At 47.8% G+C, this 27530-nt stretch overlaps 2 protein-coding genes and 1 non-coding gene across 4 annotated transcripts; 1 reads left to right on the forward strand and 2 right to left on the reverse strand.

Annotated features, from left to right (window-relative positions):
• Positions 1–1146: 1146 nt before the first annotated feature.
• On the reverse strand, positions 1147–15253 carry YWHAH (tyrosine 3-monooxygenase/tryptophan 5-monooxygenase activation protein eta). 2 transcript variants are annotated; one of them, XM_050806763.1, is made up of 2 exons: positions 14974–15253; positions 1147–2609 (listed from the first exon to the last, which is right to left on the reverse strand). In XM_050806763.1, the coding sequence occupies exons 1-2, from the start codon at positions 15058–15060 to the stop codon at positions 1956–1958; spliced, it is 741 nt and encodes a 246-aa protein (XP_050662720.1). In that variant the 5' UTR covers positions 15061–15253; the 3' UTR covers positions 1147–1955. The 2 variants fall into 2 exon arrangements, with proteins under 2 accessions (XP_050662720.1, XP_050662721.1); XM_050806764.1 differs by lacking the exon at positions 14974–15253 and adding an exon at positions 12357–13163.
• Positions 5737–5839, reverse strand: LOC126929943 (small nucleolar RNA U13). Its single transcript, XR_007717374.1, has one exon. It is a non-coding gene; the product is annotated as a small nucleolar RNA U13 (small nucleolar RNA).
• On the forward strand, positions 13520–26986 carry LOC126963951 (putative uncharacterized protein YWHAH-AS1). Its single transcript, XM_050806771.1, is given in 4 exon segments — positions 13520–14575; positions 22637–22784; positions 22786–22840; positions 26300–26986. Coding segments are annotated over 3 exon segments (486 nt in total). The 5' UTR covers positions 13520–14575; positions 22637–22685; the 3' UTR covers positions 26632–26986.
• The last annotated feature ends 544 nt before the right edge of the window (positions 26987–27530 follow it).

Here is a 27530-nt window from a genome sequence, read left to right on the forward strand (position 1 = left end):
GCACTTTGGGAGGCCGAGGCGGGTGGATCACGAGGTCAGGAGATCGAGACTATCCTGGCTAACATGGTGAAACCCCGTCTCTACTAAAAATACAAAAAAAAAAAAAACTAGCTGGGCGAGGTGGCGGGCGCCTGTAGTCCCAGCTACTTGGGAGGCTGAGGCGGGAGAATGGCGTGAACCCGGGAGGTGGAGCTTGCAGTGAGCCGAGATCCGGCCACTGCACTCCAGCCTGGGAGACACAGCGAGACTCTGTCTAAAAAAAAAAAAAAAAAAAAAAAAAAAAAAAAAAAAAAAAAAAAAAAATTAGCCTGGTGTGGTGGTGGGTGCCTGAAATCCCACCTACTCAGGAAGCTGAGCCATGAGAATGGCTGGAACCTGGGAAGTGGAGGCTGCGTGTGAACTGAGATCATGAAACTGCACTCCAGCCTGGATGACACAGCGAGACTCCGTCTCAAAAAAACAAACAGAAAAAGGTGTTTAAGGGTTCTGTGTTACTGAACCAACTTACCTAACAAACATGGTTATTCCTAGGTGCCACTCTGCAGGTGATTAAAATCGTGAGATGCAGGAAACCACCTCACTCAAGAACAGTCGGCCAGTGATGCCGAGTCTCAAGAGAGACACCTTGGGGGCAAGCAAGTATTTAAGGGGTAGGTTAGGCTTTTTCTTTTAACTCAGTGAGGTTTGCTTTTCTATTTTAAAGAATACTAACCATTTAACAATAATCACTAAAGATTTCAGGGATGCAAGTTGTGCCCCTAATATTTTATTACATTAAGAAAATTTGAGGACATGTATAAGCTCAGTATTTACCTTCAGCGTTAAATACACTCTCAAGTTAAACAGAGACCACAGCCTTTCAGAGGTGCTATACTGTGGAAGACTGCATTTTGTTCTGTGAGGCTCATTAAAAAGTACCAGTTACCAGGAAAACTGATCGGAAAGACTATGTTAGCTGGGTTCACAGAAAACTATTTAAAATCTATGAATCCTATGTATATGCTGCAAAATATGTAATGAAATCAGAGGGCAGGAAAACTTGGATAAAGTACTACAAATGCTTTCATGTTTGAGAGATTCAAACCACAATTTGTGACTGGTTAAACAGTACCTTGAGAGGGAAAATCAAGACCATACACAGAGATCATATCCCCAAAGCAGCATTTATTTACCCACTGAATTCCAAAACATTTATTTTAGAAGTCTGGCATTTCATAATCACCCATCTTGATTGACATGGGCTGACACACATGGCGCTGTCAGGATACACAAGGACAATAGCCAAAGAGTTACAAAAAATAAATCCATGATTCTTAAACAATCGCAACCAAAAAAAAAAAGAGTTACAAGTATCAAAACTTTTAGATGCATTGCATTGAAAAGAAGGTTTGTGCACGTCATAATTTAAAGAGGCAAAAACAAGGCGCTACTGAAACCTCACGTTAAACAGTTTATTATAAAGCTGATGGAAAGGAGCAAGTTGTCTCTCTGTATCAGCTTCCCTTAACAGTTTTCCATTAGGTGAAGAAAGAGGTGGGAGGGGTGAATTCATTTTTGCATGCACAAGATGTACTGCTTAACGAAACACTATCAGCTTGTTTTAAATGGATCTTTTAAACATCAACTGTAGCCTGTGTTGGCTAATTCTTTCTAATCTCCCCCATTACTTTCGCCTAGATTTCCCATACATCAACAGGCATAGTAAAATGCCTCATCAGAACACACTTCTCCACACAATTCAAAAAGGGAGCTCCTGTGGGCTCAAAGCAACCGTCAGTCCAGCAATGCCCATGATTTATCTGAAACTGCTTCCCAAGAGACAGGAGTGCAGATCTGAGTAGCTGTGCTGCCAATACAGATAGGTTTAGCACTAGATATTTAGTGATTGTGGCAAGGAAGAATCGGTGATGATGGGGGTGGTGGGTGAAGGAAGGGCCAGGGGACCTGAAGGATCTTCAGTTGCCTTCTCCTGCTTCTTCATCCTGCTGGTCGCTCGTCCAGAGGGTGAGGTTGTCTCGCAGCAACTGCATGATGAGCGTGGAGTCCTTATAGGAATCCTCGTTTAGTGTGTCCAGCTCAGCTATGGCATCATCGAAGGCTTGTTTGGCTAAGAGGCAGGCTTGCTCGGGTGCATTCTGGATCTCATAGTAGAACACGGAGAAGTTGAGGGCCAGGCCCAGCCGGATGGGGTGCGTGGGCTGCATCTGCTCTTTGCTGATTTCAAAGGCTTCCTTGTAGGCAGCTTCAGAAGCTTCGACCACACTGTTTTTCTTCTCCCCAGAAGCGACCTCTGCTAAGTAGCGGTAGTAATCACCTTTCATTTTCAGGTAAAACACCTTGCTCTCATACTGGAAATCATTGCAGTTCTTGATCAGGAACTTGTCAAGCAGAGACAGGACATCATTGCAAACTGTCTCCAGCTCCTTCTCAATCTTCTCCCGGTAAGCTTTCACTTTCTCCAATTTCTTCTCGTTTCCATCAGCCATGGTTTTCTGCTCAATGCTGCTAATGACCCTCCAGGAAGATCGCCTGGCACCAACCACATTCTTGTAGGCCACAGAGAGGAGATTTCGATCTTCATTGGAGAGAGGTTCATTCAGCTCTGTCACCTGCAAAACCCCAAGAAGATAAACATTGAAAGGAAAATCTGAAAATCTTGGCAAGAAGCCTTCCCTTCAACATAATCAACAATCCTTCTCAAGAACAGGATTATGAACAAGTCAGTCACTCTGGAGAATAAAAACCACCCATGGACAAAACCAATATAGACATGAATCCTATGTGAAGAAAAGACTGTAGTCTAATAGAAGAGATAAATACTTGGCACCCAAAACAGAAAATCATAGGGGCTTGAGAAATTCATAAATGAGGTCTCATAAGATGTTGCTTTCATGGTGGTACAGGAATGGGACTCAGGATAATTATGAAAAGGTTGTACAGCAGCAGTACACAATGAAGAAAACCTCAAGCTTCAGCTACTCTGCAAAAGATACTCTGAACAGGCCGGGCGCGGTGGCTCATGCCTGTAATCTCAGCACTTCGGGAGGCCAAGGCGGGCAGATCATGAGGTCAACAGATCGATACCATCCTGGCCAACATGGTGAAACCCCATCTCTACTAAAGATACAAAAATTAGCCAGGCATGGTGGGGTGCGCTTGTAGTCCCAGCTACTTGGGAGGCTGAGGCAGGAGAATCGCTTGAACCCAGAGGTTGCAGCGAGCCAAGATTGCGCCACTGCACTCCAGCCTAGCAACAGAGTGAGCCTCTGTCTCAAAAAAGAAAAAAAAAAAAAACTCGGAACAGTAAGATCATGCGGTCCCTTTGTCAGATATTCAAAGACGACAGACTGGAAGTGTTCCAGACTCTGCTTCCAGCTTTACATTCTGGAAAGAACCAACCACTCCTCAAATACACATTAACAGGTGGTGGGGCTCCACAGATCAGATGAACATCACACAGATCCAGTGGCCAGAGCTTCACCCTGTGTGGCCACACATGGAACCCTGACTGATACTCCCAGCCCTCTCCCAAACCAAAATGAAGAAGAATTCATTAGTGACATGAAAGTGCCCCCAGCTCCAGGTGAAAAGAAGCACAGCTACTCAGCAGCAAGTTGTACTCTGACCTACCTCACAGGAAACTCTGGTCATCAAGGATGGAAGCATCAATTATTTTAAGTGGGAGAGTTAAATTTCACAAGCTTTAACTTCCCTTCGTTCTCCCTGATGCCAGCTACAAGTGAACTAGCTATGCAGTTAGTAGGAAGAGCATTATTAGACTTTGCAGTGGGTTGAACTGTGTCCCCCGCCAAAAGATATGCTGAAGTTCTGACCCCAGGCACCTGTGACTGTGACCTTATTTGGAAATAGGGTCTTTGCAGATGTAATTAGTTAAGATGAAGTCATACTGGATATTAGGGTGTGCCCTAAGTGCAATTACAGGTGTCCTTATAAGGATAGTGAGATTTGGACACACACACACACAGGAAGAATGCCATGTGACAGTGGAGGCAAAGACTGGAGTTATGCATCTACAAGCCAAGGAACACCAAGGGTTGCCAGAAGTCACCAGAAGCTGGGAGAGTGCCTAGGAAGGATTCTTCCCTAGAGCCTTCAGAGGGAATGTGGCCTGCCTACACCTCACTTTCAAACTTCTAGCGTCCAGAACTACGAGAGAATAAATTTATTATTTTAAGCTATCCAGTTTGTCGTACTAGGTTCAGCAACCCCTAGGAAACTGTTTAACAGAGTTTCCTAATAGAGTTCCTAATAGAGTTGGTCTGGGCCCAAGCACAGAAAATGACTTGCTAAATTGACCCAGGACATTTCACAAGCCCTTAAAAGATGGTGTGTCGTCTATAAAGTAGAGGGATTCCTTAGTATGACCTACTGGTAAAGGTCTTTAATTTTAACACTGAAAAAAAAAAAAAGGAAAGCAAAGCATTTAGGAAACCATAAAACACTAAACAAAAAAGGTATTACTTAAACCAGTCTGTAAGGACAGAACCTCCAATAGAGGGAAAAAGCCAAGTTCAATGGGGAAAGTTATCAATAGCATATTCAAATAGACACACTTAAAATGAATTGAGAAGACTGAGCAGTGGAGTATCAGAAATCCTGAACAATGATGGTTTATTTGGGGAATTAGTGGTTCAAGGACATAAGCAGCAAGTGTAATCATTATTACATGTAAAAATCAGAAAACTTGTGCCAAGTTCTTACAAAGTAAAACAAGCAATTGTCTGAGTCCTCCCTACCCCCAAGCCCCAGACAAAATAAAAATACCAGCTCACTCTTAATGTCTCCATTTCCCTGTCCCCAGAACCCCTACTCTTCTGCTACAAACATAGGATTAAGTCTCTCCTTTGCCTACCCATCAACCAAACCCCACTTCTTTCTTCAGTGTGGTCTTTGGCTAACAGCTATCCTCACCATTCCCAGGGGTGCCGCCTCCACTCCCGTCAAGCCAGGGTTCTCATTATTCATCCTCACATATTCATCAGTAGTCTCCATACCTCTCACTGTGATCCGCTCCAGTCTACCATGAATCTAAAATCAATGCTCCCCTTAAATCACGTTGAACACCTATAACCCGACTAGTTTCCTCCTCTAGTAAGTGCCTTTAAACACTTACATACATTTTTTTTTTTTTTTTTTTTTTTTGAGATGGAGTCTCGCTCTGTCGCCCAGGCTGGAGTGCAGTGGCGCGATCTCGGCTCACTGCAACGCCTCCCGGGACATTTTGTAGGCTCCCGGGCGCTGGGTGGCTCAAGCCTGTAATCCCAGCATTTTTTGTATTTTTAGTAGAGACGGGGACCGTGGTCTCGATCTCCTGACCTTGTGACGGCCTCCCAAAGTGCTGGGATTACAGGCGTGAGCCACCGCGCCCGAGGTCAGGAGACTTTCGTAGACTGGGCATCTTTGGGAGGCCGAGACGGGCGGATGGTCAGGAGATCGAGACCATCCTGGCTAACATAGTGAAACCCCGTTTCTACTAAAAAATACAAAAAACTAGCCGGGCGAGGTGGCGGGCGCCTGTAGTCCCAGCTACTCGGGAGGCTGAGGCAGGAGAATGGCGCAAACCCGGGAGGCGGAGCTTGCAGTGAGCTGAGATCCGGCCACTGCACTCCAGCCTGGGCGACGGAGCCAGACTCCGTCTCAAAAAAAAAAAAAAAAAAAAAAAAAAAAAGAAAATAGACTTTGTAAATATTTAATAACTTAGTCTTTTTCTCCCCACATCAGAGGGTCATGTGTCTACATCGTAACAAGGTTTGAGGGTGGCACACCTCACACATGCATGTCAAAACCCAATCATCACACTTATTAACTACAAAAAGATGAATAACTACTTAGTCTTTTAAGGGAGCCACACTTCTAAATCAAAATTCCATCCCAAATATTCTGATAAATTTCAGAATGCTTGAATCCTCTAGAATGACTTGCATTTCTAGAGCAACATTTAATAAAGCATGAGACAATAACAGAATTTGGAGAGCTCCTTTGCTCTTGTAGTAATTAAATCCAACTAAGGCCATTTGGCATTAAAATGCAAATAATATCCATAAGGAGTCACAATATACTTCCTCCTGTGACTAACAAAACTGCTTCTGTGAAACTGGCAAAGATACATCAAGGTAACTTCCCAGAGTATGTCATTTAAAGAGAGTGCATATCTGAAATACACGTATGTATGAGTGCTTGCATAACACAAAAGGCAGTATAATTATTAAACCCAAGACATCTGGAGTTTAGTCTGAGCTAGCTATGTGACCTTAAACAAATCACAACCTTTTTGGACATCAAAGGTAAAATAAGCAGGATTAGCCCAAATGATCTCCAAGGCCTCCTTCAGCTCCAACATTCCATGATTTCATTTTTCCTGTGCACCAATAAAAGGTGTGGCACAGCATGATGAAGTTGATCCTACTAATGTGAAGTTTGGGTGTTATCTGTAAGAGTATTCTTTCTCCCTCAGGACTGAACTGCCAAAAAGGCTACTGGGCAGTATTTATGACACCTTCACAAGAAAAATCATTTACTGGGAGTAGTAGTGTTTATGTAACAATCATCTGGTTGCCTGCCAGTCTGAATGAATCACTATCAGCATTAGCTAAGGGTGACTAACATATCTCAGCAAGCAAATATTGTTCCTCATACCCCAGCCAGAGCCTAACTAGGAAATAACTGGATATATTTAAATACAGTATTTTTTAATACTCCTGGGTTATAATTCAGTTGACAAAAGGAAACATTAAATGAAGATGGCTTACTACTTGAACAGATAACTAAAGAAATCTGAGTTTTTCCCAGACTGGAAAATTATAGACCCATGTAAAATCAGATGGTCCATTAAAACAAAAAGATTTATAGCCAATCTTGATAGATGATACTTAGAACCAGTTCCCAACACATCAAATACCAAAATACAGGCGCCAGGAGAACTAATGAAAAGTTCAGTCATAAACTGTACTAACAGAGGCAAACACTGGGTGGCAACACAGAGTAATGGATGCTCTCCAGGTCGCAACCATGCCACCTATGACCAGCTGCAAAACCTAATGAAATGATTTATTGCATCTCTACAAATCAGGAACATGAAGCAAAAACAAGACATACAATTTTAGAGACAGGCCTAGACAATAGTTTTCAGCCTTCTTTCCACTCTTTAACACCAGGATTACGACAGTCATTTCTGCCACATGGCACCTTCCCTCAGTGTAGCCACGCTGGGCACTGAGTCTTCAACTGGCCACAAACCAGGGGGTTTGCCACCTCTGCTCACAGCCTCTCTGCTTTCTAGGTGTCCTGATTGCCTTCCCACCCTCTGTAATCCTACTTACACCCTTCCTGAATGACAAACTTACTGATGAGCTCTTCCCATGCACAAAGGCCCTCCTCTCCATTTATTTTAAGGACTGGACTCCCTGCCAGCTAGTTTTACTAATGTCCTGACCAAACAGCCTTTGGCTACACCTAGTCCCCACCCCAGGGCACTCATTTCACATTTTCTCTGCTCCAGGACTACCCAACATTGCTAAATGTCAAAAATGACCTGGCCTGCTGATCATTCACTTATCTTCCTATGACACTATTCGTTTACCCAAAAACCCCTGCAGGCCTCCTCCCACTACTCACAAGGCAAACAACTATGTGTGTGTGAGTAAAAACAGATCCACCGCCAAAAATAGTACGGGGACTATTGAGGAAAATTTAAAGTTCTTAATCTTGGAAACACCCAACATCAAAAGTAACACTGAGCAAACAAAATGCCACCCCCAAGCTGCCAGGCCATAGCTGCCTAAGTTAGGGGTAATGTCACCTCACTCAAACATGCTGCCATCCTTCACAGCTCCACATATGCTATGGGCTCATCCTTTATAGTTACCCACATCTACACCAACCAGCTTGCTTTTGATATGAGTAAGTAAATGATTCTCACGATTAAGTAAACATAACCACATCATAAAATCTTTAAGCTTCTTTGGAAGAAGTACGTGTGTACGTGTGTGTGTTAAAAGTGAGCTTGAGGAGCCAGGCATGGTGGCTCACACTTGTAATCCCAGCACTTTGGGAGGCCAAGGCAGGTGGATCACTTGAGGCCAGGGAGTACGACACCAACCCAGTCAACATACAGAAACCCCGTCTCTACTAAAAATACAAAAATAAGCCAGGCAAGGTGGCGTGTGCCCGTAATCCCAGCTAGTTGGGTGGGACATGACAATCGCTTGAACCTGGGAGGTGGAGGTTGCAGTGAGCCAAGATTGTGCCACTGCACTCCAGCTTGGAGGACAGAGCAAGACACTGTCTCAAAAAAAAAAAAAAAGTGAGCTAGAGGGATGAAAACTTGCTGAGCTCTTTCCCAAGTTTATGCTTAGGAAGTGAGGATCTTGCCTGGCCTGGCCCCAAGCTGGCAAGATATCCACCAACAGACCAAGTCCTATGGGCCACTGTGCAAGAACATCGCCAGCCAGGGTCAGGCTGAGCCCCTTATCCTTATCAGGATGAGGCTGCAATTCTGTAACGCTACTATAGGCTAAACTTCAAGCTCAGAGCAGGCAAGTTCAGGTAAGTTACATCCACTCTAAGCTAAATTTTAGTCAAATAAAACAGCTGCCCTAGTATAGTCAAGAGACTGCCTTTGCCTTGCTTTTGACATAATTGAACATTTTCATGGGGACTGGCAAGGATTAAATACAACAGCATCTGAATGGCATTACTGCATGCTACTGTCCCTAGAGGCATCAGAATTGAAGGCTTCAGAAGCTGTGCCAGGTTCGGATCATTGGAAGTGCCAACACTCACCACCGCAGAAAGGAATGCCACTGCAGCCAGGAGTAGGGTGGGAGGAGCACCAAAATGCTGGGGCAGAAGACAAGCTGCCTCCACTTGGGACACTAGGAGGAATTTTACCAGCAACCTAGAGACAGAAATTTTGGGGCCTGCATAAAAATATACTAAAGGGTGCAGGGAGAAAAATACATTAAAGGCAATATGGAGAAACAACTGGTGTCAAGAATATGAAATAGGCCGGGCGCGGTGGCTCAAGCCTGTAATCCCAGCACTTTGGGAGGCTGAGATGGGCGAATCACGAGGTCAGGAGATCGAGACCATCCTGGCTAACACGGTGAAACCCCGTCTCTACTAAAAAATATAAAAAACTAGCCAGGCGAGGTGGCGGGCGCCTGTAGTCCCAGCTACTCGGGAGGCTGAGGCAGGAGAATGGCGTAAACCCGGGAGGCGGAGCTTGCAGTGAGCTGAGATCCGGCCACTGCACTCCAGCCTGGACGACAGAGCCAGACTCCGTCTCAAAAAAAAAAAAAAAAAAAAAAAAAAAAGAATATGAAATAATTGCTTAAAATACCCCAAATAAAATGTAACATAGTCCTGCACATCTTTTTTTTTTTTTTTTTTTTTTTTGAGACGGAGTCTCACGCTGTTGCCCAGGCTGGAGTGCAGTGGCGCGATCTCGGCTCACTGCAAGCTCCGCCTCCCGGGTTCCCGCCATTCTCCTGCCTCAGCCTCCTGAGTAGCTGGGACTACAGGCGCCCGCCACCGCGCCCGGCTAATTTTTTGTATTTTTAGTAGAGACGGGGTTTCACTGTGGTCTCGATCTCCTGACCTTGTGATCCGCCCGCCTCGGCCTCCCAAAGTGCTGGGATTACAGGCTTGAGCCACCGCGCCCGGCCCATAGTCCTGCACATCTTAACTCAGGAGAAACTCAAATTCAATACTTTGTTAAGGAAAAAAAAAAAAAAAAAAAAAAAAAAAAAAAAAGGCGGGGCGCAAAGGCTCACGCCTGTAATCCCAGCACTTTGGGAAGCCGAGGCAGGCGGATCACAAGGTCAGGAGATCGAGACCATCCTGGCTAACATGGTGAAATCCTGTCTACTAAAAAATACGGAAGTCCGGGCGAGGTGGCTCACGCCCCTAATCTCAGCACTTTGGGAGGCCGAGGCGGGCGGATCACTAAGTCAGGAGATCGAGATCATTCTGGCTAACATGGTGAAACCCCATCTCTACTAAAAATACAAAAAATTAGCTGGACATTGTGGTGGGCTCCTGTAGTCCCAGCAACTCGGGAGGCTGAGGCAGAATGGCGTGAACCCAGGAGGCGGAGCTTGCAGTGAGCCGAGATCACGCCACTGCACTCCAGCCTGGGCAACAAGAGCAAAACTCTGTCTCCAAAAAAAAAAAAGTAAAATAAGTTCTATAAACTTGCTAAATGTAACACACATTAAAACAAAACAAAACAAACAAACAAAAAAAAACAGGCCGGGCGCAGTGGCTCGCGCCTGTAATCCCAGCACTTTGGGAGGCTGAGACGGGCGGATCACGAGGTCAGGAGATCAAGACCATCCTGGCTAACACGGTGGAACCCTGTCTCTACTAAAAAAATACAAAAATTAGCTGGGTGCGGTGGCGGGCACCTGTAGTCCCAGCTACACGGGAGGCTGAGGCAGGACAATGGCTGAACCTCGGAGGCGGAGCTTGCAGTGAGTGGAGATCGCGCCACTGCACTCCAGCCTGGGCCACAGAGCAAGACTCTGTCTCAAAAAAAAAAAAAAAAATTGGGGGTACCCTCTCCAAAACCACATTTCTGGAAAAGTGGGACACTGTAGTCTGTCACTAATATAAAATCCCAGACAAAGACCAACTAAAGAAAATCCCCAGCTCACGCCTGTAATCCCAGCACTTTGGGAGGCCGAGGCAGGTGGATCATGAGGTCAGGAGATCGAGACCATCCTGGCTAAAACGGTGAAACCCCGTCTCCACTAAAACTACAAAAACTTAGCCAGGCATGGTGGCGGGCGCCTGTAGTCCCAGCTACTCGGGAGGCTGGGACAGGAGAGTGGTGTGAACCCGGGAAGCGGAGGTTGCAGTGAGCTGAGATCCCACCACCGCACTCCAGCCTGGGAGACAGAGCAAGACTCCGTCTCAAAAAAAAAAAAAATCCCCATCAAAGAAAATACATTTTTGGTTTAAGGGAGTCAGTTCTGGCCTGTGGAAGTTCTTCTGGGGATAATTCAGGGACCCAAACCCACATGGGGACCACAGTTCCTACTTCAGAGCAAGAAAGCCATGTAAGCTGGTGGCCCACCTGAAAGACCCTTTAAATTCAAACTATTACAATTCCAGGGCCTTCTTCCCTCCTCCAAGACGATTACATTTTAAATGCCTAGTGGGAAACATAGCTCCCTAGTTTTTACATATTTCAAACTATAGTATCAATGTGGCTCTAAGATTTCATACTCATTGGGTGTGGTAGTTCACTCCTGTAATCCTAGCACTTTGATAGGCTGAGGCAGGAGGACTGCTTGAGACCAGGAGTTTGAAACCAACCTGGACACCATATAGAGACCTGTCTATACAACTTAAAAATTAGCTGGGCATGGTGGCATGCATCTGTAGTCATAGCTGCTCAGGAGGATCACTTGAGCCCAGGAGCTCAAGGCTACAGCAAGTTATGATAGTCCCACGACTGCACTCCAACCTGGGCGACAGAACGAGACCATCTCTTTAAAAAAAAAAAAAAAAAAAAAAAAACCATACTAATCACAATTTTGGTACACCTCAAAATCCTCCTACTGTGACACTGATCTGTCTCACCTGGGGCAGTCAGCGGTGCACTTTTACACAGCACCTGCTCATTTCCCTACTTCCCAGAATCTCACAGCTGTTGCAACAACAGCCTTTTGCCAGTAGTTGGGCCAAGTGCCCTTCCTCTCCGACTCCTGTTTCCTTAAACTGTAGTTTTGTTTCCTGCACTTAAGATTTCTATATATATATTCTGCAAGTACTTCAAATGTGTTTCTCCCCGTTTTCTGTCAACACTGTAATCAACTGATTTATCAGTGTTAAAACACCATGCTATTCCAGTAATTTTTACATTTGATAACTTCACAATTACCACCTATGTTTTAATATAAAATAGATTACTTAGGGCCATAAGACATGATGAAATTATGTCTATGAATATCCACCAGAAATCTATCTGGTTATTTTCCCTCTTTCCTTAAATCACTTAGTTTTCCGGACTAACATTTAATCCCACTTTATAGGTTTATTTCAGTTATCAAACGGTACTTACAGAGACTACAAATTGGGTAAGGTCATTCAAAGCCTAGCCTAGAAAGGACTTAGGTTCTACAATCTTTCACAATGTTTCTTCCCACTATTATACTCTATGCAAGCTGGTAGGTATAAGATAAAGAGAGCTTGAAGATACTCCTTTATGCTTCACTTCAGAAACATTTCTTGCTTCTTCAAATTATGGAGAGAAGCAGGGAAGAGAAGTTCTCAACAGGTTTGAGGCAAGACCATTGTTTCCAATATGCACGATTTTTCTTCAAGCTTACCAACACTGTCCTCCAGGTGACGCTGGTAGAATAAGGAACATCAATCATTACAGGAAGGCAATATTATCAGGTGAGCATTTTAATTGTGAAGGAAACAGAAAGCAAGTTAGAAGACCGAAGGCAAAACTGACTTATTAATAACATCACTACTTTTATACTTCAGAGGACCTAAAGCCAAGATTAAGTTTCAAGGTTACAGAGTGGTGGCATCAGAATATATCCTCAACACAGGTGTCCTGCTCCATCCTCCCTACAACAGGCTACTTACCTCCACAGCTCTGAACAAAGCCCAGGTAAACCCAGAGGGTTACTGAAATTTACACCTTTTCCAAAAGAGATTAATAAAATAGAGACTGAGTCATCCCAGTAACATTAAGAATTTAATCTACAAACACCAATTTAGCAGGGAAAGTGACTCCTGCCAGTCCTTTCCAACATATTATTTTTCTTTTAAAGAAAATATCTATAAGCACAATATATTACATTTAGATGATGGAGGAGAAATGGTTTCTCACAATTCTGAGATGGCAGAATTAAAGCTTGGATTGACTCTTCAATGCTGGCTGGCTTTTCCAACTCATTATTTCAAATATAGATATTATAGATTCCTTTGGTTTACAAAAGGCTACCTTAACCCTCCAGAGAAGATCTATGGACACTAGTAGCTAGCTGCAGGAAAGCATTTTACAAGCCTACTAGAAAGCCAATCTTTTTCTCTACTCAAACTAGATTTTGTTCTGGTAACATCTCTCCATTCTTGCCTTTTTCCCCCATTTCAAGTTGCTTCAGGTTTCTGATTGTTTCAGAACGCACCTTCTAGCCATTTTTCCTTCACCTCCATTCCCCTTCATTTAAACCTTGTCCCTCCTTTCTTTTCACCACATTTATTTCCCAAAGGGCTCCTAACACTGCAGTCTTTACGTCTCACTTAAGAGGGTGAGCAACCACTTCATGAAAATGTGTGGCGAGGCCTCAGCCTGCATAATCCCAGCACCACTCAGTAACTGGGGAGGAGAGTTTTAAGTGTGACCTGCTGTGGACAGAGGCAGCTGTATCCCAAAGAAAATTAAAGTTCGGGATCCCTTCCAAGGAAATGCATTCAGTCAGTCCCATTTCTGTACAATATGCAAAAATTATATTTTAGATTTTCTTTTAAAGGACCCCCTGAATTACATGAAGTTCAGCCTCCAGACCTAGACGGCCCCCCGGTTTGGAAGAAAACCTCCTGCCTCACCAAAACAGCATGCTAATAGTGCTGAAGTCAAGATCACCCACAAATCAACATCCGGGCAACAGTGTGGCTGGTCTCCAAACACACCCAGTTGTGTGTAACAAGGACACCACAGGAAAGGCAACTCTTCAAGTACCTTTCTTACCTGAACAATCCTAAATATTAGCCCCAACTACATATTTTGTCTGACATTAAGGTCAACAGCCTTCAAATGAGCTTTCCAAATGACTTAAGATTTTAGGGAGCCTTTGTATTTGCAGTTTTTTCGCAACTCCCTCCAAAAGGCCAGCAAAGGATACATTTACTATAGTCATGGGCAGTAATTCTCAGACTTAAGCCAGCTAAAAATCGCCTGTGAGAGCTGGTTACGATGCAGATATGAGTCTCACCCCCGAATTTCTGCATCTGTAGGTCTAAGGCGGGGTTCAAGGGGCTCCTCCCAGGTCTCAGGAGGTTGTACACTGAACATAGCAGGATGGTGGCCGCAGCTGTAGTTCTATCACTGTGTGACCTTGACACAGTGAGAGGAAATACTCATTTAGAGAAAACGTAAAATAACGTGAAGAGTGAGTGAGATGGTAACCGGAACTCAGAAATGCAGGTGGTGTGTGACCCACGGTATTTTGCTAGGGTGTGGCTGGGCACGACTCCTCCACCGGAGAAGAGGCTGCAGAATCGATTTATGAGGGTCTCGGGAATGCAAAGGCACACAGATTAGTCTCACCTAGAAGTCACGTTTCATTTTAATCTCCAGGCAGACAGCGCAGCAGCAAACCTGGGGCTGTGATGGGCCCCACACCCTCCGCCCCCTCTCTCGCCCTCGTCCACGCCTAGACTGCAGGAAAGGGGTCTTCGCACACAAAGCCAGACCCCCAGGAGTGGGAAGATGAAACCAGAACAATTCGAACAAGCAGAGCAAAACAGATCGGAATTACAGACTTCAGGTCGTAGCAGAGAAAACCAGCTGAGACAGGGCGCCACTCACTAGGTGATTCTTTATTCCAAGTTGGGGAACGGAGGAAGACGAGAGGGGGAGCCCCCGGGTCCGGTGAAACGCTCTAGGAGGAGGAATGCGGCTCCTTCACGACCCCTAGGGCACCCTTTGCCCCCGCCCGGGATCCGAACTAAGATGTGGCGACCCCGGCCCGCCCGCCCCCAACGGGGCTGCCGCCGCGACCCCGAGATGCACCCTCCCGGATCCCCCAGCCCGGGCCCAGCCTCAGGAAGTGGCGGGGCGCCCAGCGGGAGCGGGAAGCGCGGGCGGCCACGCCCAGCCGGGTCGTGGGGTCGCCCATGGCCGGGAGGGGAACGCCGCCCGCGGCCATCCCCGTCCCTCCCCAACGCCAGGCCTCCCCGGCCAGCCGCCTGGGCTCCCGGCGCGCTCACCGCCTTCATGGCGGAGGCCATGTCGTCGTAGCGCTCCGCCTGCTCGGCCAACCGCGCCCGCTGCAGCAGCTGCTCCCGGTCCCCCATGTCGCTCGCGGCTCGGCCTCGCTTCGCGCCTCACGCCGCTGGCTCGCTTGCCCGCCCGCCGGTCAGTCAGCTCCCCGGTCGCTGCGGAGGCCGCCGCCGCGCACGCGCACTGGCTCGCCGGCCGACCCGGAGGCTGCAGGCTGCAGGCAGCGCCGCCGCTCGCGCCCTCTCGCTGGCTCGCCCCGCGCGCTGTGGCTCGCGCCGCGGACACCGCCAAGGGAGGAGAGGCGGTCGCGCTGGGGGATGGGAGGACGAAACGACGCCTGCGCAGTGAGAGTGGCCAGGCCGGGCGGCGGGGAGCGGCGGGAGTGGGAGGGGGGAAGGGCGGGCCGGCCCTAACGGTCTATTTCAAGGTGACGTCACCTACTATAAATAGCCGCCGCCGCCGCCGCCCCGCTTGAAAGCCGCGCAGGCGCTCTGCGAGTGCTGCATTTTACCGCCGCAGAGATGGAGGTGGAGAAGGGAAAGCCAGGCAGGAGGCTGCGGAGCCGGAGGAGGCGGCGCGGTGATGGCGGCTGCACGGGGAGTGCATTGTCATAGCGCCACCCTGAAACGCACCACTTCAACCACGTTAGCGATGTGGCTTGAGAAGGGCCCCAAAAGCAAGCAAACCTACCCGCGGAGAAGCCGGGAGGCCGCGTGCCCCAAGGGGCGGGTCAGCCCAGCCCCGCCCCGCCCCAGCCGTCCCGCCCGCCCCGAGCCCTGCCTGTCCGTGGGTTCTGCTAGGCCACACCCTGTGCTTGGGTCTGCACTGGTCCGGGCAGAATCGAGTCCGACCCTCGGGGACGGCCCCGCCACACACACAGACACATGCAGTCGCACACATCCTGAGACATAGCCTTGGGCAGGCTTGTGCCTTCCACCAGAGGGGACTGGATGACCAGGCCGAGACAAGTAATATTCAGGACACATTAGGAGCCAGCCCAGGGCTAGTCCCGTACGAGCATTCTCCTCTTTAATCCTCACTACCCAGCCCACGTGGACACAGCTGGTCTCCCCATATTTAAAATGTGGAACCTGAGGAAAAGCAAGGTAGTGACTTGCTCAAGTTTACACAGCCTGTTAAGTGGTGGGGCCAGGATCTGAGTCCAAACCCAGGCTGGACTTCCTCTTGTGGCAAAGAGCTGGGGTGGCCCAACTGGCTGGTCACTGAGCCCCTCCCAATCCTGGCTGGCATTGGATACTGAGGGTTCCTTGTGCCAGGCCCTGGGCTGGGCTGCCCGACAAGCTAGGAATATAATGCTTAAAACAGGGCCCCAACTGACTTCCAACATGCCAAAGGCAGTGTAGGAGAAGGGGCCTTGGGCTCGCTGAGAATTTACTGAGCATCTACTGCATGCTCAGCCCGCAGGGATAAGCTGGATCTTGGAGTAGAGTCAGGAAAGAGATTAAGGCCTGGGGTACAGCATGGGCAAAGGCTTGGCAGTGACCTGGGAGATGGTGAGAAGAGAGGCCTAACAATGGGAAGTGAGGTTGGGTAAAACAAGATTACGGAATGTTTTAAATGCCAGGTGGAAGATTTGAGGCTTCATCCTTAGGTAATTGAGAAGCCATATTTCAGGCCTGGAATCTTGCTCTAGAGAGTAAGACGTGTTTGAAAGGAGAAGGGAGGGAACTGGAGACTAGGCCGTTTCTGGACTTGTTTTCCATCTGGAGAATTAGACTTAACTGTTTCAAGGACTAAAGAATAGATATCCACATGCTGGAATGTCAGAGCTGGCAGGACCCTTAGAATCACCCCTATCTAACCCCTTGTCCTGAATAAGGGGAAACTGAGGTCTGAGGGAAAGGAGGGGCTGGCCCTAGTTTGCACAGCGAGTGACCAGAGCTGGGGCCTCCATACCAGGTCTCTTGCCTCCCAGGCCTTCCTCTTCCTGCTGTGATGCTAAAACGATCACACTTTTGGGGGCCCATGAAACAGGATTTGAATGTGGGCCTGGGAGGAGGCACCCACCCCAGGCTTCACCATGCTTTGAAGAGTCACCTTTGCTGTTGGAATCGAGGTTAACAAACCAGTCTGATCTTTCCCCTAGTGAATATATTTAAAGAGCATTCTAGATAGTAATGAATCATCCACTCCACCCCCCAGAAGGATGGGGTCCCAGTGAGAGGTGGGAGGAGGGCCAGCCCTGGATGGGGGCACCTCCTCAGTTCCTTCTAGCTCTTAGAGGGGTTAGAACCCTTCCAGCTTTTCTGATCAGGTTGGACTAAGATTGATTTCAAAACAGTGAAAATTAGGTAGAGCTGGAACATTCTAAATAATTGATTTCTGACATGTGTAAATGACACTCTGGTTCTCCCATGAAGCTTTTCTTCTCACCAAACTTCCCCATCTCCTCTTCCTCACTTCCTACCCACCCATCAGCTCAGTGTGCTCTGGCCCTGTCCCCACTCCTCCAGTGTGGCCACCAGAGCCCTCCTTGTTGTCAAAGCCAAGGACACTTCATAGTGCCCACCTCCCTGGCCCTCTTGGCTGGACTGGGCATGACTGCTCACCCTTCCTTGACTGGCTCTCCCAGCTTCCCTTCTGCTGCTCCAGCCATTACTCTTCTATTTGCTATGTGGGCTTGTCTTCTAGTCTACCCGGAAATACTAGGGTTCCTCAGGGCTTTGTCCCGAGCCCTCTTCACACACTGCCTTATCCTTGGTGACCCCATCTTCATGCACTCTAAGGAACCATCTACCACGTTCCTAGCACCAAGCAAGGTGCTTTGCAGAACTGGGCATTTTTTTTCCCTCAAGATACCCCTGTAAGGCTGGTCCGATTTCCTTTCCTGTTTTTTTGTTTGCTTGCTTTTCTTTTGTTTTGTTTTAAGATAGAGTCTCACCCAGTCACCCAGGCTGGAGTGCAATAGTACTCTCTTGGCTCACTGTAACCTCTGCCTCCCAGGTTCAAGCGATCCTCCTGCCTCAGCCTCCCAAGTAGCTTAGATCCTCAGGAGGCTAAGGCAGGAGGATTCCTTGAGCCCAGGAGGTTAAGGCTACAGTGAGCTATGATTATGTCACTTCACTCTACTCTGAGTGACAGAGGGAGACCCTTTCTCAAAAAACAAAATCGTTTATTTTAAAAAGCTACAAGGGCTACAAGGCGCACACCACCACGCCCAGCTAATTTTTTCAGAGAAAATTATTTAAACTCTTATGCTTCATCTGTTAAATGTATTTTTTAGTCTTTTTTTTTTTTTTTCCCCCTGAGAGATAGAGTCTAGCTCTGTTGCCCAGACTGGAGTGCAGTGGCACAATCTTGCCTCACTGCAATCTCTGCCTCCTGGGTTCAAGCAATTCTCCTGCCTCAGCCTCCCAGGTAGCTAGGACTGCAGGCATGCACCACCACACTCAGCTAATTTTTGTGTGTGTATTTTTTTTTTTTTTTTTTGAGACAGAGTCTCGCTCTGTCGCCCAGGCTGGAGTGCAGTGGTGCGATCTCCGCTCTCTGCAAGCTCTGCCGCCTCCTGGGTTCACGCCATTCTCCTGCCTCAGCCTCCCTAGAAGCTGGGACTACAGGCGCCCGCCACCACGCCCGGCTAATTTTTTTGTATTTTTAGTAGAGACGGGGTTTCACCGTGTTCACCAGGATGGTCTCGATCTCCTGACCTCATGATCCGCCCGTCTCGGCCTCCCAACGTGCTGGGATTACAGGCGTGAGCCACCGCGCCCAGCCTTGTGTGTATTTTTAATAGAAACAAGATTTCACCATGTTGGCCAGGCTGGTGTCTAACTCCTGACCTCAAATGTTCCTCCTGCCTCAGCCTCCCAATGTGCTGGGATTATAGGCGTGAGCCACTGCGCCCAGCCAATTTCTTTAATTTGTTTAATAGAGCTAGGGTTTCGCCATGTTGCCTATGCTGGTCTTGAACTCCTGAGCTCAAGCTATCCACCCACCTCGGCTTCCCAAGTGCTGGCACTACAGGCGTGAGCCACTGAGCTCGGCCTCCTTTCCCGTTTTACAGAGAAGGAAACTGACACAGAGCTGTTCCATGGTTTGAACAAAGTCACACAGCTGGGAATGGGCAAAGCAAGGATTCAAACTCAGGTCCGTCAGACGCCCAAGTCTGAGGGCCTCACACTGCCCCCTGATGTCAGCTGAGAAGAGCTCAAAGTGTGACTCCCCTGTTGGGGTCACTCAGATTATACAAAGAATACATAAGCCTCCCACCGAGCATCCCACACACTCTTACCAGCACCCATCTTCTTTGCCCTTAGGAGAGAGTTGCTAACGCCCAAGAGCCTCATCAGTAAAAACCAGGGTCACCACCTGGGACAGGTCACCTATTCCTAAGGCTATACCTCCTATCGATAAACAGGGCCTTTGAACAACTTCAAAGAGAGCACCTGAGCGAGCTGAGGGAGGTCAATGGTTAATGTCAAACACACTTTGTTGCCTCAGGGCTCAGAGCAGGTCCCCACTAGAGAAGCCAAGTCTGTGTCTTCTCCTAGTGCACGGTATCATTCGGGGAACAGAACAAAATCCCCCTGGGTTCCTGAACACATGTGTGTGGTGTGATTTGAGAAAGAACATGGTTCTTGTCATGGGTTCAAATCCTACTCTGCCAGTGCACCAGCTGAGGACCCTCAGGCAAGTCACTTGTAAAAAGGGATCAATAGCCTGGCACAGTGGCTCATGCCTATAATCCCAGAGCTTTGGGAGGCTGAGGTGGCAGGATCACATGAGGCCAAGTGTTCAAAACCAGCCTGGGCAACATAGCAAGACCCCAGTTCTACAAAAAACAAAAACAAAATACACACACACACACATATACACACACACATACACACACACATATATGCTTACATATATATGATATACTTTTATATATTATATATTTATATATATAATATATGATATGACCCCAGTATCCTTTTGCTGACACAAAATCTCAACCCCTGTGTCTTAACTAAGAGCATCCTGAGCGCAGAGATTTCAGGATCATCTAGAGCCTTCCACCCCCTTTCAAAGCCCGCCTTGGAAGCAAACCAACACCCAAGGCAGCTTTGGCCTTAAGAAGTGCGAAATGTCCTGCATATATTATATATCATAATTCATATATTATGATATATTTATATTATATATAAATATATATCATATATGAGATATTTATATCATATATAAATATATTATATTATTATATATTTTATATATAAAATATATATACACATATTATATATGTTATATAAATATAATATATTTATATAACATATATATTTATATAACATATATAATATGTGTATATATATTTTATATATATAAAAAAACCCTATATATATATACACACACACACACACACACACATAGGGGGTTTTTTGTGTGTTTTTTTTTAATGGAGTTTCTCTCTGTCACCCAGGCTGGAGGGCAGTGGCATGATCTCGTCTCACTGCAACCTTTGCCTTCCAGGTTCATCAAGCAATTCTCCTGCTTTGGCCTCCCAAGTAGTTGGGACTACAAAAAATATTTTTAAAAAAGAAAAACTTAGGCCGCGCGCAGTGACTCACGTCTGTAATCCCAGCACTTCGGGAGGCCGAGGCGGGCAGATCATGAGGTCAAGAGATCAAGACCATCCTGGCCAACATGGTGAAACCCTGTCTCTACTAAAAATACAAAAAATTAGCTGAGCGTGGTGTTGGGCGCCTGTAGTCCCAGCTACTTGGGAGGCTGAGGCAGAAGAATCGCTTGAACCCGGGAGGCAGAGGTTGCAGTGAGCCGAGATCGCACCACTGCACTCCAGCCTGGCGACAGAATGAGACTCCGTCAAAAAAAATAAAAGAAAGAAAAACTGGCCAGCCGCAGTGGCTCATGCCTGTAATCCCAACCCTTTGGGAGGCCAAGGTGGACAGATCACCTGAGGTCAGGAGTTTGAGACCACCTTGGCCGACATGGCAAAACCCCGTCTCTACTTAAAATACAAAAATTGACAGGGTGTGTTGGCATGTGCCTGTAATCCCAGCTACTCAGGAGGCTGAGACAGGAGAATCGCATAAACCTGGGAGGCGGAGGTTGCAGTGAGCTGAGATCATGCCATTGCACTCCATCCAGCATGGGCAACAGAGTGAAGCTCCATCTCAAAAAAAAAAAAAAAAAAAAGCCAGGCATATTGACTCACGCCTGTAATCCCAGCACTTTGGGAGGCCAAGGTGGGTGGATCACCTGAGGTCAGGAGTTTGAGACCAGCCTGACCAACATAGTGAAACCCCATCTCTACTAAAAATACAAAAATTTAGCCGAATGTGGTGGCCGGCACCTGTAATCCCAGCTACTCGGGAGGCTGAGGCAGGAGAATCGCTTGAACCCCGGAGGCAGAGGTTGCAGTGAGCCAAGATCACGCCATTGCACTCCAGCCTGGACAACAAGGCTCAAAAAAAAAAAAGAATTCTTCACCTGCATCCCACCCAGAGCCAGTGGTCAGGACTGCTCTTCACGTGGGACTGCATTTCTAAAGCGTTGCCAGAACCCTCCACCAGAGCCCAGTGAATAGATGACCCAGAAAAGGCACGTCCTGGTTTTTTTTTTTTCCCCCCTCTTGGATACTCTGAGACACTCTGAGCTGCTGAGAAGTCTGCACACCAAGGGACCTATTACAAAGGAGACATGATATTGTTCTGGAGAGATGGCGTTTGCAATGTTGGCATGGTTACCATCTTGAGCTGGAGTAGCCGCCTGTCCACAAATTATTAATGTCACCCAGATAGGATTTTAACTTTTTCTCCCACTGTAGGCCACCTGCAGTCAAGGTGACCTTACTGACCCAGTCAATGATAATAAAACCACCAGCAATAACACAGACAGACAGCAGCTCTTGTTTTTTAATCACTTACCCTCTGCCTGATTTGAGGATGAACACTTTACTCTCATATTATCTCCCCACATCCTCACTTGGAAGGAGGCTGTTAGCCCCACTATATGGATGAGGAAACTGAGGCCTAGAAGAGTCGGATTCTTGCAGTCATCTGAAGCCTTCCCCACTCAACTCCATTTTGCGCTATCTACTTTGACCCCAATATCCTTTTGCTGACACCAAATCTCACCCCTTGCTTAACTAAGAGCATCCTGAGCGCAGAGATTTCAGGATCATCTAGAACCTTCCAACCCTCTTTCAAAGCCCGCCTTGGAAGCAAACCAGCACCCAAGGCAGCTTTTGGCATTAAGAAGTGCGAAAATGTCCTGTTAGCTGCAATCTGTGAGCTGGTTCTATGAGCTGGTGGAGCTCAGAGCCCCAGTCCCAGCGCCCGCCCCCCACCAGCTTGTTCAGAGGAGCTCAGCTCTGGGGGAGAAGGCAAAGCCAACACCTATTGAGTTGCAGTTAAAATGAGGGCGAAAGAGGCTTTTGTTTCAGTTCTGCAGATGGTCTGGGAGCTTGTGTTTCTTAGCAAGAATTTTCTAGATCTTTTGGCTTGAACCATCTGAATAATTGCCTCAAGCTTTCACATGGTTCCCACTGGGTGGGCTGGGGTGGGAGGGGCTGTTGTGCATAGTCCGGGAAAGCTGGAGAAGGCTGTTCCTTCGCCCCGAGCCTTGGATTTCTTATCTGTGAAATGAGAGGCTGCAATGATGAATGGCAAAGTACCTTTTTTTTTTTTTCAGCTCTGAGTGTCTAGGATATTTCACCATTGGAAGACCAGCAGACAATGTCATGACAACTCAAGAGGATACAACAGGGTTGCTTCAAAAGACAAGTGTTTGGACCATGTCAAGACCTGGAGTGAAGAAGGTAATGAACTCCTACTTCATAGCAAGCAGGCCATGGGCCAGCAGTTTGCTACTATGCTGTCTCTTGGTTAAGGCAAGGTCAGTATTATTGTTTTGATTTTACAGATGAGGAAACTGAGTCCCAGGGAGGTTAAGTGTCTTGCCCAGCTATAGCACAGAGAGCAGGGGCTCTGCTCCATCTTCACCGTTCTTCCCACCACTGCCCCTGACCTGCAGAGAGCCTGAGAACATTCTTTTAGCTGTTGAGCTATCAGCATAACTGTCATCAGCTGCTGCTGAAACTGTACCCTGGGAAGCAAGGGAGAGGGTCGCTGAATTTTCACCATGGTTCTCTGCCAGGCAACTATGCTAAAAAACATCTTTTTCTCCCCAGTATGTTAGTAGGAGGCAAGCAGATTGTTATAGCCTTCTGTCTTCTTGTAGATAATGGTGGCAGGCTGGCCCCGACTCAGGAGATAAAGAGATCTGAGAGGACCATAGCCACATGAGAACGCCGACTCCTGTAGGAGGCTGGCTGGCCTCTGCAGAGACAGCACTGAGCTGCCCCTGGGGTCGTGGGTAGGACCCATTCCCTCTTTAAAGATACAAACTCCTCTACCTGGCCTTTCATAACCTGCCCCTGGCCCATCTTCTCAAGGTCATCACCCACTTCCTGGACACATTAGGCCCACCAGGTTCCCAGACTCTGCCCATGAGTTTCCAGAATGTTCTTTCCCATCCCTCCACCTCATTCTCTGCTTCTTACACTCCTTTAATACCCACTGAAATCTTAGCTCCTCTAAAGAGGAGGTAAGTTTCTCCAACTTAGAAGTGCTCTCGCCTTCCACCTACTCCCACTGTGACTCTGGTATCCATTGTCTGCCTAGAGTGACGCTGGTAGGAATGTCTGTGGCTTGCTACTGGGCATCAAGCACTATGTTTTGTCATTTAATGTAGTATAAGGTCTCATTTAATCCTCATGGGAGCTATTCCTCTTACACCCATTAAACAGATGGAAAAATTAAAGCTCAGGGAGGCATCCTCTTACCCAAAGTCACGCTGCTATTAAATGAAGAATTAGGATTTGAACCCAGGTCTTTCTGACTATAAGGTTCACACTCTTTGTTACATACATCTTCTGCTTCCCACTTCCTTAGGAGACAGCCCTGTCCTTTGTAATAGACTGTAAACACTGGAGGATGGGGCCTGTGTTTCATTCACCATCTGAGCCCCTGGGATGCCTGGCTGAGTGTCTTGGATCCAGGCACTGCTCCATGAATGCTAAATTGAATTCAGTTACACCTTCTGCGTATTACAAAACTCCCATCACCAGAGCCCCCTTTGTGAGTTGCCAAGATCTTTTGTCCTTTCCCCTTCCACCCCAGGAAGGGGAACACCTGAAATCAGCTGACAGCTAACATTAAGTGACAGCTGAGTGAAAGGCAAGAAAAGGGAGGGAGCAAGGGGGAAGGCAGGCAGGATTGCAGGAGCCAGGAGGGAGCCCAGAGAAGGAGGAGGGCTGTCCTGTTGAATCTGGCCAGCTTGCAGCTATTCAGAGTACAAGATATGGAGTTACCAGACCCAGCCTCAAATCTAGCTCTTCTATAGTAGCTGGGGAAACCCAGGCAAGTTGTTGGACCTCTCTGAGTTTCAGTTTTCTTTTCCATAAAATGGGCATGTCGGAGGCGGGGTGGAGGGGGGTGGGGGAGAATAAAAAGGGCATGTCACTGTCCTCGCTAGACCTCTTCATTCAGGAGGAATGAGGCTGTGTCTGAGGGAGGGAGGGAGTGCTGACTACTGGGCTGTTACCTACTTTAAATGGGGACAGTTGGAGGACCAGCTTAACCTGAAATGGCTTCCCCATGAAGTCATTGAGCCCTGAAGGCCTGGGGCAGCAGGGAACTCACAGAATCACAGGCCCATAATAAAGATGTTGGAGACAATTCAGTTTGGCTTTCTTACTCCAAGAGGCAGCACAGCATGGTGGACTGATGGCCAGCTCTGCCAGCAACGGGCTATCCCCAAATCCTGGCCCCCACTTGGTAATTGTGTAGCCTTGTGCATGCCACTTTGTCCATCTCAGACCACTGGTTCCTTATTTTATTTTATTTTTTTTTGAGACAGTGTTTCGCATGTTGCCCAAGCTGGAGTACAGTGGCGTGATTTCAGCTCACTGCAAACTCCGCCTCCCAGATTCAAGCAATTCTCTTGCCCCAGCCTCCTGAGTAGCTGGGATTACAGGCATGTACCACCATGCCCGGCTAATTTTTGTACTTTTTGTACGGACGTGGTCTCACTGTGTTGGCTAGGTTGGTCTCGAACTCCTGACCTCAAGTGATCCGCCTGTCTCAGCCTCCCAAAGTGCTGGGATTACAGGCATGAGCCATCGCGCCTGTCCTGGTTCTTCATCTTTAATATGGAATTTAAAGTAGTTCCTTTGCCACAGCACTACTGGGAAGATCAGAGACCCAGACAATAACAGCTGGTCATTCAGTTGGCCCTGTGGGAACTAAGGCTCAGAAAGGGAAAGTAATTCACCCACAGTCACACAGCAGGTTAGTGAAATCAAGCCTATGCCCAGGCCTCCCAAAGCCCAACCCTGGGCTAAGCATCAGACAGCTGTGGCCTTACCGCAAAGAAGGCTGAGACTACCCTTGGACATGCAGCCAAGGAACTCATACTGGGAAGCACTAGTGGGATTCTGTGTCTCACTGAGCTGAAACAATTGCTTGGGTTGCCTGTGGATAGAGTATGGCAAAAAGCCCAAGTCAGAGCCTATGGTCACATGTCCAACTTGGGGTCTAATCCACAGTATAACCCTGGCCATGTCGGGTCACCTCTCTGACCTCTCTGAGCCTCAGTAGTTTCTCTGCTTACAAAATGAGGGCAAGAATTCCTGGCAATGCAAAGGAATCATATAAAACACAGACTATTTCTTTTCTTTTCTTTTTTTCTCTTTCCCTTTCCCTCTCTCTTTCTTTCTTTCTCCTTTCTTTCCTTCCATCCTTCCTTCCCTTTCTTTCTTTCCTTCCTTTTTTTTTTTTTTTTTTAGACTAGGTCTTCCTGTGTCACCCAGGCTGAGTGCAATGGCGCAATCCTGGCTCACTGCAGCCTTGACCTCCTGGACTCAAGTGATCCTCCCACTTCAGCCTCCCAAGTAGTTGGGACTGACTACAGTTGTGCACCACTACACCTGGCTAATTTTCTATTTTTTATAGAGACAGGGTCTCAATATGTTGCCCTGGCTGGTATTGAACTCCTGGATGCAAGCGATCCTCTCGCCTCAGCCTCCCAAAGTGCTGGGATTACAGGTGTGAGCCACCATGCGTGGCCCGGAGCTATTTTCACAGCAGTTACCCCTGAGCCACTGGGCACCTCACTGTGCTGTTGCTAGCAACGGCTTCATTTGGTCCTCACAACAACCCTGCGTGGTGGGAACCTAATTTGTAGATAAATGGCTAGGAACAGGTAGAACCAGGATCCGAGCTCAAAAGGTATTCTCTATGTCTGTTCTCTCACCCCTCCTCTTTCCCTACCTAACTTGGGCTCCTTCTTCAGGTTTCAGTATCACCCTGACTTCTTTTGGAAGGATCCCTTGGCCTCAGGCTGGAGTGGGCACCTGCCCTAGCCCACAGAGCTGGGTTTCTCCCTTTCTTCAACCACACAGGGAGCACCACTATGCAAAGACCTCATCACGTTCACAGCCGTCTCCCCAGAGCCTCGCACTGTGCTTGGCATACAGCAGGTGCCCAGTAAATACCTGCCAAATGACTGAATGCATCTCGCCAGCCTCAGGATGCCACCAGGCCCTGAGGGAGACAGGAAGATCAGAGGAAAGCTTTTGGATTCCTGCCACGCCTCACATTAGCAGCATCTTCTCCAAGTCCTGACAGCCAGCCTCCTGGGACACCATTTGAGCCAGCTGAATTCCGGTCACCGCTTCACCTTGGAAAGGCATCCGCAGCCCTCACCAAGCAGCCCCGTAATTGACGTCACAGCGGGGCCAGGAGCTGCCCTGTTAATATTTTATGTGGCCTTCACTGCGGCAAAATGCAGCCTCCAAGAGCTGGAGGGGCCGTGCAGAGTCTCCGTGGGGTTGTGAGGAGGGCACAAATGGGAAAGGGCTTCATAAACCATAAAGCTCCCAACAGATGAGCATCATTGACCCATTTCAGTCCCTGGCTTAACTCAGAAAGAGCCGGGGCTGCACATGCCTGCAGTGGAACAAGAAGACTGCTGATCGAGCCCGAGCACTAAATCAATGGGGGATTAGGGGCTCCTGGGTACATTTCATGGAGACAGGGGGAGGGCAGAGCACTGGTGCCAGCCAGACCTGGACTCCACTCCAGGTTTGCCCCCTGCACAGCTGTGTGACTGGGTCAGCAAATGGACCACTGAGCCTCAGTCCCCCTTATCTGTGAAATGGGGATGATGGTTTCCTCGTAGCACTGCTGTGAGGATTCAGTAAAACGAGTGATGCTGAAGACCTAGCTTCACACATCGCAGGCTGTCAACACAGGCTGAGACCCTTCTCCAAAACCAAGCCTGGCACCTGAGGTTGGAGAGAGGAGATGCGGGGCCCTTTCAGGCATTCATCGGGCAGAGTGATGATGGGAGGGAAGAAGGAGCAAGGAGGCACAGGAAGGATGATCTGGGAGCCAGGCATCTCAGATTTGGACTTTTCACCCTGGTGGGCCCACGCCAGGAGAGGTATCAGAGAGAGGATGGGCGGGGGGCCCCAGGATGGGCGGAGGGCCCCGGAAGCAGAAGCAGAAGGGCCCTCATGGAC

This window comes from Macaca thibetana, chromosome 10 (assembly GCF_024542745.1).
Source record: "Macaca thibetana thibetana isolate TM-01 chromosome 10, ASM2454274v1, whole genome shotgun sequence".
In the NCBI taxonomy this organism is placed as follows: Eukaryota; Metazoa; Chordata; class Mammalia; order Primates; family Cercopithecidae; genus Macaca; species Macaca thibetana.